This window comes from Bos indicus, chromosome 19 (assembly GCF_029378745.1).
Source record: "Bos indicus isolate NIAB-ARS_2022 breed Sahiwal x Tharparkar chromosome 19, NIAB-ARS_B.indTharparkar_mat_pri_1.0, whole genome shotgun sequence".
NCBI classification, from domain to species: domain Eukaryota; kingdom Metazoa; phylum Chordata; class Mammalia; order Artiodactyla; family Bovidae; genus Bos; species Bos indicus.
In genome coordinates, this window is record NC_091778.1 from 51939430 (window position 1) to 51953290 (window position 13861).

Consider the following 13861-nt stretch of genomic DNA (forward strand, 5'->3'; position numbering starts at 1 on the left):
TGGGATATTGGGCGATTGAAGTGGTAGGAGCTGGCCCCACCATAGGAATCGAGGACTACCCTTAGGGTTAGTGCCCAGGGTCAGGGTCAGGGTGGGGTTTATTGCAGGGACAGGGTTATGGTTGGGTGGGTCAGGGTTAGGGGGTAGAATTCGTGTTGGTGAAGTCACAGAGTTAAGGTCAAGGTCAGGGCTCAGTTTAGGGTTAGTGTCGGGGTAATTGGAGGGAGAGGGTCATGGTGGGGTTGGTCAAGTTTCAGAACGTGGATGGTGAGGTGCAGAGCTCCTATTTGTTGTTAGGATTTATTTTTATTCAGAAGTGTGTATCCTCTTGGCCTTTTTGGTTTACACATACACACACATCCCAGGGGCCCTTCACTGGGGCTGACCCAGCACCCATGTAGTTCATATGTTGTTTCTGATCCTCAAATCCACAGGGAATGGAAGGCATTATTTCTACGTTATGGAGAAGAGCAAACAGAGTCCCAGAAAACTGTAACAAGAGGAGTGGGCCTGGGGTTTAAAGCCGGACTGCCCTTTGAAGCTGGGCTGGGGGCAGTGATGCTGCCCAGGGCCTATGGGATATAGGTTAAAAGTCATGCGGATCCTCTATGGCTTCCCCAGGCAGGAAGGCAGGGCTATTTTCACATGGTTTCTGTGCACTGATAGGATCACATCTTCCATTTTCCAGGAGGCTTGAATTATTGATCTGCCTGATGTTTAATAACCCCAGACCTCCCTCTAAGAGCTGCCTCTTAAAGCAGAGCCTTTCTTACTATTAACTGTGTTGAGATGTCTGGCAGGAACAGCTTGAGGACTGGCCCTGTGCAGCTAGAATGCCATCAAGGTGGAGAAAACACAGATGGAGAGGAGAGGCTGGACCAAAGACTATGTCCCCCTCTCTGCTGCCACCACTGCCTCTGCGCCCATTACTTCCTGGAGCTCCACAGTGCGATTGGCCAGGCAGGCTGAACATGGGTGTCTCCATTTGTTCGGACAGCTGGTCCTCTTCAGCTCCAGTAGACCTTCAGATACTGGGGAAGAGGGTCTCTAAGGATGGGGGCTTTGACATAATGGTTTGCTCGTTGCCTCTGTGAGGTGGTTTTTTTTTTTTTTTTTTAACTCGTAACTGGACACACAAGCACCAAAGCACACAAGTTATGAGTGCACACAAACACGAATTTTCATAAGCCAAGCACACGGTGCAACAGCGCCCAGAACAAGGGCGCTGGCCAGAAAGGCCATCCTGCCATGCTGAGCCCCGCTCTTCCCGGACACGCAGAGCTCACTGCTTGCCCGCCTCTCCCGGGGCCCCCTCGCAGTGTCTGCCTGTTTCACTGCCGGAGGATCCACGAGTGAAGACGCAGTTCTCGTGGTCTCGGACTTTCACTCCGCTCCACGCCCACGTGCAGCCTGGGCCCCTCCCAGGTACAGCTCCCTGTAGGCCCCACCCCGACCCGTCAGAGCCGCCAACAGCCTCGGGGCTACGAGACCGGCGGGATCTCGAAACCCGGCCACCTGCCATCCAATGGTCGAGTCTTCCTCGCTCTGGTGTACCTACCTGCGCGCCGGCGGGGAGCGAAGAATCCGGAACCAGATGTCAGGGTTCCCGTTTCCGACCGGCGGAACCCGAGCGCTGGACCGAGAGCGCCCGGACGGCGGCTGACAGACTCAGGTTACCATGGCATCGCGGAGGGACAAAAGGCTGCTCGGGGCCAGCGTTCCAGGTGAGGCGCGGGCGCGGGGGCGACGCGGCGGGGCGCCGAGGGGCCCCAGGGGCCCGCGACGCCAGAAGGTGTGGCCCTTTGGGTCGCTTTTCACGGGCGTCGACTCTTTTCTTGGAAAAACCCGAGACGTCCAAGTCCTGCCAGACGCCGCGCACTCCCTTGGGGCCACCCTGCAGGGCTGTGGGCACGAGAGCGGTGCCGGGCCCGCGGAGCCCGGTACACAGAGCCCGCCCGGGCTCTTCTCTGCAGCGCCCGTGTCGCAGGCGGGGTGGGAAGGCTGGGCGTTCGCTGGCGCCACACTTTGAGTGCTCTGCGTTGTTACTCGACCCCTTCAGGAATCTGAAGTGGTGGGCGCTGCAGAGATGGGAGAGTTTACCGGTTCCACAGCCAGTGAGGACAGGTTCAGACCCAGGCAGCCTGGTCCAGAAAAACTAAAGAAAAAAAATTGAGATTTACAAAAGAGTTGCAGAAGAAGGATAAAGATTGCCTCGGTACTTTTACCGAGGTGTCCCCAAATGTTAATCTCGTATGTTCAGTTCAGTTCAGTTCAGTCGCTCAGTCATGTCCGACGCTTTGCAACCCCATGAATCGCAGCACGCATCACGAACTCCCGGAGTTCACTCAGACTCATGGCCATCCAGCCATCTCATCCTCTGTCGTCTCCTTCTCCTCCTGCCCCCAATCCCTCCCAGCATCAGAGTCTTTTCCAGTGAGTCGACTCTTAGCAGTAGGTGGCCAAAGTACTGGAGTTTCAGCTTTAGTATCATTCCTTCCAAAGAAATCCCAGGGCTGATCTCCTTCAGAATGGACTGGTTGGATCTCCTTGCAGTCCAAGGGACTCTCAAGAGTCTTCTCCAACACCACAGTTCAAAAGCATCAATCTTCGGCGCCCAGCCTTCTTCGCAGTCCAACTCTCACATCCATACATGACCACAGGAAAAACCATAGCCTTGACTAAACGGACCTTTGTTGGCAAAGTAATGTCTCTGCTTTTGAATATGCTATCTAGGTTGGTCATAACTTTCCTTCCAAGGAGTAAGCGTCTTTTAATTTCATGGCTGCAGTCACTATCTGCAGTGATTTTGGAGCCCCCCAAAATAAAAGTCTGACACTGTTTCCACTGTTTCCCCATCTATTTCCCATGAAGTGGTGGGACCGGATGCCATGATCTTCGTTTTCTGAATGTTGAGCTTTAAGCCAACTTTTTCACTTTCCACTTTCACTTTCATCAAGAGGCTTTTGAGTTCCTCTTCACTTTCTGCCATAAGGGTGGTGTCATCTGCATATCTGAGGTTATTGATGTTTCTCCCGGCAATCTTGATTCCAGCTTGTGTTTCTTCCAGTCCAGTGTTTCTCATGATGTACTCTGCATGTAAGTTAAATAAACAGGGTAATAATATACAGCCTTGACGTGCTCCTTTTCCTATTTGGAACCAGTCTTTTGTTCCATGTCCAGTTCTAACTGTTGCTTCCTGACCTGCATACAGATTTCTCAAGAGGCAGATCAAGTGGTCTGGTATTCCCATCTCTTTCAGAATTTTCCACAGTTTATTGTGATCCACACAGTCAAAGAGGCTTTGGCATAGTCAATAAAGCAGAAATAGTTCTTTTTAGCAAACTGAGGAAACTTAACTCATACAAAACCATGATCTAATGTACAGGATTTATTGAGACTCAGCAATTATCCCACGGATGACTTTTCTCTTTTACAAGATCCAATCCAGGACCGTCCGTGTTTTCTTTCTTATTCTTTAATCTGGAGCACTTCCTCAGTCATTCCTTGACTTTTATGAGTCAATTATTTTGTAGAATGCCCCTCAGTTTGGGTTTATCTGATGTTCCCTTATGATTACTTTTAAGTTGTGCATTTTTGGTAAGAAGAACCTTACCTGTGAAATTGTGTTTTTCTCTGCATCAGGAGTGGTATAGTGTCGATTTGTCCCATTACTGCTGATACTAACTTCGGTCGTTTGTGTTAGGAGATATCTACAAGGTGTTTCCATCATTGAATTACCATTTTTCCCGTGGGGAGTTAGTTACTTTGAAAGTGTGTAAATATATTGTTTAAAATCACTAATTTTAGCATACAGAAGTGAGCATTTTCTGAAACAATTGTTAAGTGTTGCTTTTGCCACAGAGTGATTTTTTCATTTCCATTATTTTTACTTTTAAGTTGGAATTCTACTGTAAGGAAGAACCTTCCATATTTTAATTTATTCAGTTATTTATCTTGGCGTGGACATTTTAATTTTATTTCATAGGTTGTAGACCATTACTAACGGCTTCCAAGGTGACTCTGGTAAAGAATCTGCCTGCCAATGCATGAGACTCGAGAGATGGGGGTTCAATCCCTGGGTCAGGAAGATCGCCTGGAGCAGGAAATGGCAACCCACTCCAGTATTCTTGCCCGGAAAATTCCATGTACAGAGGACCCTGGCCAGCTACAGTCGATGGGGTTGCAAAGAATCACACAAGACTGAGCGTGCACACACAGAAATCCATTACTGTCATTTATTCTGTTGCTCTGTTGTGCAGATTGGGCCCATTCAGGTTGGCTTCCGTGTCCTTTTTAGCCTATCCCCAACATTTTGAGCACTTCCTTATTTTCTGGTACCATAGGATATTCTGGACTCAATCTTGTGCTTTCCTTGACCTAACCTGGAATCAGAAATTTCTCTAAGGAGTGTTGGTTCCTTTTAATTTAGAAGATTTTTTTTTTTAGAAACCAAGATCTTTGGAGGTATGCTCATTGCTACTGGAGGATTATTACTTCTTGGCTGTCTCAATGGGTAGTACTAGGAAACATAAATTTGTGTATACCCTATACATCTGTATCTATTTCTATATCTGTATATATATTAAAAACTGAGGTTATACCTCCAATTTCAATCAGTCACCACAGGGTTCTTTCTATTAATACATTCCTTTTTGCTCTCTAACTCTGGCTCCCATTGTCTCAGTCTGGTCTGGTCTTTGTCCCCCAGTCATGTCTGACTCTTTGCAACCCCAGAGACTATAGCCCACCAGGCTGCTCTGTCCATGGAGTTCTCCAGGCAAGAATACTAGAGTGAGTTGCCATTTCCTTCTCCAGGGGATCTTCTCGACCCAGGGATCGAACCTACATCTCCTGCACTGGCAGGTGGATTCTTTACTGCTGAGCCACAGGGAAGCCCTATTGTCCTCAGCGTGTTTGCCTTTTTGCTCAGTCCTAGACTAGTTTCAGTATTGCCAAGCCATATTTCTGTGAAAAACAAACCTACTTAAGTAGAGTATGATATTTGCATGTGATTGTTTTTTATTTTTTCTTTAAATATATAGTCAAAATCTATTTTACAAAGTTGCCTTAGTGTATTTATGTTATTAATTTGTAATAAAGTTAGGTTCATTTGTTTCTGGTTATATTTCACTTTGAGTCCTTATTGATTCCACCCCCCACCCCCACCCCCCGTGCTGTGCAGTTTGTGGGATCTTAGTTCCCCAACCAGGGATTGAACCTGGGCCCTCGGTGAAAGCACGGAGTCCTGACTACTGGACTGCCAGGGAATTCCCAAGTCCTTATTGATTTTAAGTCTTGGTATATGAAACATTTATGTGGTTCTAAAAGTATGAGCAGATTATCAGCTCTTAACTACAAGACTGTTCCGCTTATCTCCTATCATTTATTTGCTTTTTTGGGTGGGGTGGGGGAGGCATAGGAATTTGGCAGCTGTAAATTTGGATAAAAAAAAAGCGCTATATTCTCCTCACTTGAACAGTATCCCTCATCCCCAGCAAGTTCCAGTGATGGAATTAAGATCCATCTGCTGCTCTTCTCTCACCTCAGGTTTTACAAATGGTTGTGGGTACTATTTGGCAGTCCGTGAAGGACAGGAGTCACAGGCCCATAATTTTCACCCTCTGGATCCCCTTAATGATCACCTGTACTGAGCTTCGTTCACTCAGGGGTTCCAGAGGGTGCCAGCCTTGAGTTCTTTGTCCCGAATACAGAGATGAGCCGTCTCTGGACTTTCTTTCAAGTCCCACAAACATGTTTCATAGATTGAGCTTATTAAATATATTTACAGAGCACCAGTAAGACAACAGTCTGTATCTGACTTTGAGCCTTTACAAACGGCGTTTTGGGTAACTGCTTAGGTTTTATTGAGGTCATGCAATGTATTTTCAGTTAAGTACTTGTCAGTGTTTATTCTAAAACAGTTGCTCTGAGTTTTTGGTCAGGTGAACAAAAGTATGATCAGTTCCATTGTCATATCTGCAATCAGGTAGCCTGTGAGTTCCTCTCTGACTTGGACATGCGTTGCTCTAATGATTTGGTCATCTTGGCAAGGGCTGAGATTGGCAAGGACAGAATCATTTTCCCAGGCTCCTGCCCTATATATCTGGCTTGCAGTCCCAACAGACAGAATGCCAGAGAGGTGGGGCCCTGCCAGGGCAGAGCAGGGCAGGGCAGGCCCATCTGCAGAGCCCACTTGGTTTGGAAAGAAAGCCTTTTCTCTTCCATGGAGCTCCTTTTCATAATTCCTTAGGACTCATCCTTTGCCCCAAACTCTTTTTAAGTATGATACTGGCTGTCAGGAGATGCTTGGCCTTTCCTCCTCGCAGCCCTTTCCCTGTTGTTATCCGTGAAGAGACACCTCGGAGTCTCTCACTGCCTGGGCAGGCCGACTTCTGAGCCTTTTTCTTCCTGGTCCCTTTGATCTGACAAGGATGGTCCTGCACGGTCAGGGTCAACCGCTGCAGACCACTGCTGGGTTTGGGGTAAGAGAGTGAGTGAGTGCCCAAGCTCTTCCGCACTGTCCACTATCTACTGTGTAGTCTGGCGGCGTCAGTGCACCAGGGGTGCCTTCCAGCTCACTCAGGACTGAGGTGTTCTTCCAGATGGGGCTTCTGCTGCTTGTGTCTGCAGCCTGCAAATTTTCCATGTTTGGGAAACCAAGGCTTTCGTGAGGAGTAATTTCCCTCTTCCTAAAACCCAGGGGTTTCCAAGGGCCTTTTAGAACTGACAGATTACTCTTCTTTAGATTTAAAAAAACAAAAACGAAGTTTAGAAAGCTCAGCATTTTACAGATGAGAACATCAGAGTGATGAGACGACCTAGCATAGTCCTGCTGAGCCCACTGGTTCTCTTTGAAGACCGTGAGTGCTATGGGCCAAGCTGAGTTGACAGTGGGCTCCCCACCTACCACCTACCAGTTTCCCCAGTTTTGTTTGGTCCCTCCCGGAAACTGGATGCTTGCTGGGGATGCCTGCTGGCTGACAGACAGATTGGGTCCAGATTTTGAATCTGGTGTTTAATAAAAGCTGTTAATCTCAGCCTCGGCGCTTTTAGGATTTATAACGGAAGCAGGGCAGGCTGTCTGTGTTGGAGTGGGAAGGAAAGGAGCGCGAGCGCCGGGCATGTCAGGGTGCAGTGGAGCGCGCACAGTAGAAGCTGGTTTCTTTCTGGGGATTTTATTTATTTTTTGGCAGTGCTGGGTTTTCACTGCTGTGCGGGCTTTTCTCTGGTTGCAGAGAGCCAGGGCAACTCTCTAGTTGCAGTGTGCGAGCTTCTCATTTCGGTGGCTTCTCTTGTTGTGGAGGATGGGCTCTAGGACATGCTGGCTTCATCAGTTGCGGCATGTGGGCTCAGCCGTTGTGACTCGCTGGCTCTAGAGCACAGACTCGATAGTTGTGGCACACGGGCTTAGTTGCTCAGAGGCATGTGGGATCTTCCCAGATCAGGGATTGTACCCGTGTCTCTTGCACTGGCAGGCGGATTCTTTACCACTCAGCCACCAGAGACGCCCCCTAGATGTCTTCATATACTGTGCCAAACAGGTTGAACTCTTTTTTCAACAAGGCCATGTGCCGTGGGCATAGTATCACATGATCAGATTTTTATACTGGAAGCATAATTCCCATGGGTGGCTGTGCGATCGGTGCATTTAAGAGGCAAGCCTACGGGCGTCCTTAGAAGAGGGAGCCCTTTTGACCTCACAGACCTTGGCCTGCTGTCTCCATAAAGAACCATAGTGATGACTCACGGGCACTTCATCAATGATCACAGTAGCATCAGTATCATTTAAAGTTGTATATTTGCTTAAAGACTGATTCTTTGCCTGTGATTGTGCATAGGTATGTGGGTGGCCTGTGAATGCATGATTTCTGTTGACAAGTGAGTCCTGTGCCAGACCCCAGAACTTGCTAGGCCACCCACCAGCTCGCACTCACACAGCCCCACCATAGGCAGTCAGGTTTGTGCATATGTTGGGGTTTGTGGGGGCCCAGCCATTAGATGTCCAATTAGTGTGGGTGAACCTGAAATTTTAGAGGTCACAGAGTCACCTTGTTATCTCACTGAACTTTGCCTGAGCTTGGTGGCCAGCCTGACCTGCCGGAACCCTGGTTTCCCAGTGGTCCTGGGCACCCTGCACCAGGGCAGGGGCCATAGCTGAGCAGGATGTGAACCTCCTGAAGGCTAAGCAGAGCCACTTCTGCCATTTCCTGCTGCAGGCTGGGGCCTCCAACCACTCCCAGAAGTTACCTCCTCCTCCCTTTGTTTCTGTGCATCTCTGTCTTGTCCCAGCAAGGATGACAACTCTTTGGGGTGGGGACCTGGCCCCTATTTCTCCAGCAGGTGAAACAGCTCCTGACATGTAGTGAGTGCTGAATAAATACTTGTTAAATGAATAAATGAATGGATTTAAGAAAGTTTGCTATGTCTGTGCGAATTTTACAGTACTTAATATCATGTTTCTCTGGCTACAGCGATACACATCCTGCATGGAATAGAAGCAAGCATTTGTTCTCTGCTTCAGTGTGCCAGGCATTGGGGAACAGAACAGTGTACCCAGGACACACGGCAGGACATACTCGGGGAATCCCCTCAGCTGTCTGCGTGGGAGAAATACTTGGCACCTGACTGAATTTGAAGCCAGTAACTCCAGTTTTTTACTGAATTCAAAACTTGTTAAAGTGAATGTCGGTTTTCCTGTAGTTCATTGATACCTCCAGTAACACCTGTAAAGCTAAAGTTATTGTCGATCTAGAGTGACCGGAGCTGAAGGGCTGGCAATCAGAGTGTGGGGGGCTAGGGTATGTTGGAGTGGGGGAAGCCGCGGACGGGGTGGCAGAGGTGGGCCAGGCGAACTCAGTGGGTGCAGGGCTGTCCTCTGTGGCGGAGCACACAGGGCTGTGGGCACTTTAAGGAAGCCAAGCCTTTGGAGGAGGAGGAAGAAGGGTCTGGAAGGGCCCCAGGGAGCAGAGATATCTGCCTTCCCCCAGTTCCTCTGCTCTAGCCCCAGAGCCCCACGTTTATGATTGTCCTGGGATTTTTTTTTCTATTTAGTTATTTAGTACATACTTTTGAGCGCCTCCTGTGTGCTGGAGTTCCAAGTATGGAATACCAGGTGGAACGTGTAGGAAAGAATGACACATAAGCAGTAAACCGCCGGCTCCTGACAAGCGCCAAGTGGAGAATTTGAATGTGAATGGGGCTCCGTCCTTGCACCAGTTTTGGAGGACTTCCTGGAGCGACACTTGAGTTGGTCTCAGTGACAGGAAGGAGCCGACATGTTGGTTTCCAGGCAGAGGGGCAGCTGACTGACAAGAAAGATTAGGCACCTCCCAGCCCCAAGGGTGGTGATCCAGGGACTGAGGAACAGGAAGCCCTTGTGGGTGTGGTGGCGAGGGAAGGCTTTTTTTTTTAACCCATCCCTTTGGTGGCCGTAAAAGGGCAGGTGTGTAGCAGAGGCGCCAGTTCAGGGTCTGGAGTCAGCGAGGCTCCAGGTGAGAGACGAGGGCGGCTGAAGGGCGGCCTGGGTGAGAGAGCAGGAATACAGGCTAGTTCCAGGCGTTTGGCTTGGGCAGCTGGATAGGGGCGTGCCATTGACAAGCTGAGGGCCATGGGGGCAGGGGCACACAGAATCAAGGGTGGCAGGCCCCGGGGTCTCCGTCAGGTGCCTGTGGGCAGGCTGAGACTGCCTAGCAGGAGCGGGCATGGAGGCCGGAGCTCTGCCCAAGGTCGGCCCAGCGGAGCTCCCCTCTGCTCCAGAGCCCTGGGGGGAGGCCGCCACCCGTCCCTGGTTAGGATAGCGCTATCAGGACACTTGCTTCCTCCTCCCTCCCTACTCTCAGAGGCCTGCTTCCTCCCTGATGCCCCTCGTCAGGGGTGCTTCCTCCGCCACGCAGTTATCAGCACACGCCTAGTGGACTTCTTATTCAGTTTCCACACGGACTGCCAGGGATTAGTGCCGGCCCCACAGGATGCCCCTGGCAAGTCCAGGGTGTCGTCTGTGCTTCTCCCGGCTGCTCTGAATCAGGGCAGGACCCCTCTCCTCAGGTTCAGTAATGTCCCAGAGCAGCTCACAGAACTCTGGGAAGTGTTCACTTACTAGATCACCAGTTTATTGTAAGTGGACACAATTCTGAGCGGCCAGATGGAAGAGCCGTACAGGACAAGGTAGGCGGGAGGGGCTGGGAGCTCGCACCCCCTCTCCCCCAGCACACTGTCCTCCGTGTTTCCACACCTTCACCAGCCTAGAGACTCTCCGAATCTGGTAGTTCAGGGATTTTTATGGGTGCTTTTGAACATATGCATAATAATTAGTCAAGCCCGTTCACCTGCCTTCACTGATCAAGGTGGTTTTAAGACTTGGATATCCTGCCAGCAACATGTAACCTAAACAATGTTTGCCTGAGTTGTTTTCCGGGACTTGGAGCCAGCTGCATCTAGTTTGAGCTGAGCCAGTTAAGACTGGATAAGATCGCTGACCCTCCAAAAGGACAAGTAGGAATGTCCGTTTGGTGACTTTTTGACATCGTAGAGTCAAAAACCCCACCCTCAACACGTGCAGAGGGGGACTTCCCTGAGGGTCTGGGCCCTGGTCCCTGGAACTGCTGAGCCCACATGCTCTGGAGCCCGCGCACCACAACGCAAGAGATGCCCATACCCCTCAGTAAAGTACCCTGCGTGTCGCAACTAAGCCTGATGCGGCCACGTGAGTTAATGAATTTAAAATAAACTTATGAGAACATCCTAGTGTGTAACTAGGATACTGTGGATAATAATAACTAGGATAACTGTGAAGATTGATTACCGGTCTTCTTTTTAATATTGACTTACTTGACTGCACTGAGTCTTAGTCATTGATTGCAGAATCTAGTTCCCTGACCAAGGATTGAACCCAGGCGCCCTACATTGGGAGTGCAGAGTCTTAGCCACTGGGCCACCAGGGAAGTCCCATTTCCCCTTTCCTCATGCTCCCCACACCTCTGACTCCCCTGCTTCTTTATTCCTGATCTCATAAATACCCCAAGCTGCTTGCCTCTGGGGGGGTGGATTTGAAATCCATCGGTCACTTGACTGTCTTACAAATAAAGACTGCAAACCTTTTTGTCTAAGGGAGTTTTGTTGTATGGGGGCAAAATGAATATAGTTGCCAGCCAGGAGGTTAAGTCCAGAGGGACTTTTTACCTGTGGCTAGTCGGCATCCCCCCTTCGGAGAAGGCAGTGGCACCCCACTCCAGTACTCTTGCCTGGAAAATCCCATGGACGGAGGAGCCTGGTAGGCTCCATGGGGTCGCTGAGAGTCGGACACAACTGAGCGACTTCACTTTCACTTTTCACTTTCATGCATTGGAGAAGGAAATGGCAACCCACTCCAGTGTTCTTGCCTGGAGAATCCCAGGGATGGTGGAGCCTGGTGGGCTGCCATCTCTGGGGTCACACAGAGTCGGACACGACTGAAGTGACTTAGTGGCAGCAGCAGCAGTCGGCCCCTTGCCGGTCCTGAAAGACTGTGGTCAAGTCTGAGCAGCTGCCTGGTCTGTTTTTTTCCAGAGACTGGCCCCTGAATCTCCCCAGGAAGGTGCTGCTGAGATTTGGTGCTTAGTTTTGTTTTGCAGCAAAGAGACAGGTTTTGGGTTTTGAGTATTTGGGTTTGGAAAATGTCTTTTGGTTGAGTAACCTCCTTTAAGGAAATGCACTTGTGCCTAGATTGTTTGGCTGCTGCTGCTGCTAAGTCGCTTCAGTTGTGTCCGCGTCTATGTGACCCCATAGACGGCAGCCCATCAGGCTCCCCCGTCCCTGGGATTCTCCAGGCAAGAACACTGGAGTGGGTTGCCATTTCCTTCTCCAGTGCATGAAAATGAAAAGTGAAAGTGAAGTCGCTCAGTCATGTCTGACTCCTAGCGACCACATGGACTGCAGCCTACCAGGCTCCTCCGTCCATGTGATTTTCCAGGCAAGAGTACTGGAGTGGGGTGCCATCACCTTCTCCGGATTGTTTGGCAGTCTTGTGCAAATCATGGGTTGGAGGCCCACCTGGCAGGATTTTGACAATCCTGACTAGATTATACAGGCTGATTAAACCATTAGCCATTGGTAATTGATTTCAGCCTCCAGCTCCTCTCAGCTCCCTGAAGGTTGGGAGGTGGAACTGCAAGTTTCAACCCTCTAATCCTGTGGTTAGTTCCGCTGGCAACCAGCCCTCATTCATTGGTTATCCAAGGGCTTTCCAAACTCACATCATTAACTGACTCAGGTGTGGTTGAAAGAGGTTTGTTATAAATAATGGGAGACATCGTTTCACCCAGAGTTTTTTTTAGAAACTAGGAACAAAAACTCAGTATAACTAAAGACACCTGTTTAGCTCCTGTCATTTAGGAAATAAGGGTTTTAGGAGCCTGATGCCAGGAACCGTGGATGAAGACCAGTGTTTGCATCTGTTACTCTTGTGCCTGTGCCCTCTCCCTGTGGGGTGGGGCGGGGACTCCCCTCTGTGCCTCCTCTCTGGTGGAGTAACCCTGAGACTGGCTCGGCTGGAAGTGCATGCATCTCTTCTCCTCCGTGAGCCTGGCCCACACCCCCAGTGGACACCAGGCAAGAGTTGTGGATGGATATTTGTGTCCGAATTGAGCTCATCTCGGACCCCTGAGGATTTAGGGGTGCAATGACCAGTCTTAAGAAATGATGGTATTTGTCACACAGTTGCTGATGAGAGCATCTCCTGTGTAAGGTTCAGGGGGTCAGCACAGCAGGCCTGTGGGCCAAACTCAGCCTACCATTTTCTATCTTCTTTGGCTGCTTTCATGCAGAGTTAAGGCATTTCCATAGAGACCCTGTGCCCCACAAAGACCCAAATATTTACTTACCGGCCCGAAAAGGAACAAAGCTTGCCAGGCCCTGCCCTGCACAGTTCGTTGCCCTTACAGGAAGAACTACATAAGGAATTTGCCTAGATCTGTAAATGCCAGTGGCTTCGCCCGGGAGATCGCCGTACTTTTTCCACATGGAAGATGCAAATCCCATGATGGGTCCTGTCTTCCTTTGTGCTTTGCCTTCTAACAAGCCGCCCTTAGTACTTAGTAATTACCCGGCTGTTATTGCCCAATCCACTGTGCTTCATGTTGTGTTTTCTTATTTTATTTTTCTGTGTTCTGACCACTGCTGTGCTCAGCTCAAAGAAACAAATGTCTAGAAAGCTTGTTTCATTTTCCCACTGTCCACTGGGGTAGCCCAGCACACAGCACACATCTTCCAGAAAACACACCCTTACAGTTTGTTTAGTCCTGACGGAATATTTTGGGAGTCTGCAAATAGAAACCCAGACCATTCTGACAATTTCTCCTCTACTTTGTTTTTTCATATTGCTACCAGGATGTTATAGTAATAATTTTGATTACAATAGATAATTTTTTGGTGGGGTATGTATGGACTTGTTTTTTGTTTTTTTGTTGTCTTCCTCTAGAGTTTTATGTGTTGTACCATTAGTGATCACCTTTCACAGGGCAAAGAGTTCCCAACTCATCAACTAGGCAAGGCTTGGGCTGTCTGAGGACACAGGGCTGTCTGAGGATACAGGACTGTCTGCTTCTGCGGTGCTGGGGGCAGCAGCTCTGCAGGGGTCTGAGTTGAGGCCCCTCAAAGCACTCCATCACAAGAAACCCGATGCCATCAAAGCCTTGAACAACGTGAAAAGTTTGTCCATTTCTTACCTCCACTGAGTTTTGGAAAGTAAGGGTTCATGGTAGAACTGTTGTTGGTTTTTGTTAGTAATTTCAGGAGTGAAATGAACTTCATGTCTCTGAAAAAAGTAGTGTTCTTTCTGGTTCAGGGAGTGTTTACTGTCAATGTAATGCTTAAAAAAAACAAACAA

The 13861-nt window shown here is 49.2% G+C and overlaps 1 protein-coding gene across 7 annotated transcripts in view; it reads left to right on the top strand.

The window, feature by feature from the left end:
- Window positions 1–1616: 1616 nt before the first annotated feature.
- Window positions 1617–13861, top strand: part of CCDC57 (coiled-coil domain containing 57) — a 110583-nt gene continuing 98338 nt past the window's right edge. For all 7 annotated transcript variants that reach the window (XM_019981126.2, XM_019981128.2, XM_019981129.2 and 4 more), the window contains exon 1: window positions 1617–1724. In XM_019981126.2, coding sequence (XP_019836685.2) covers window positions 1679–1724 — 46 coding nt within the window. In that variant the 5' untranslated portion in view covers window positions 1617–1678. The remainder of the gene's footprint in view (window positions 1725–13861) is intronic.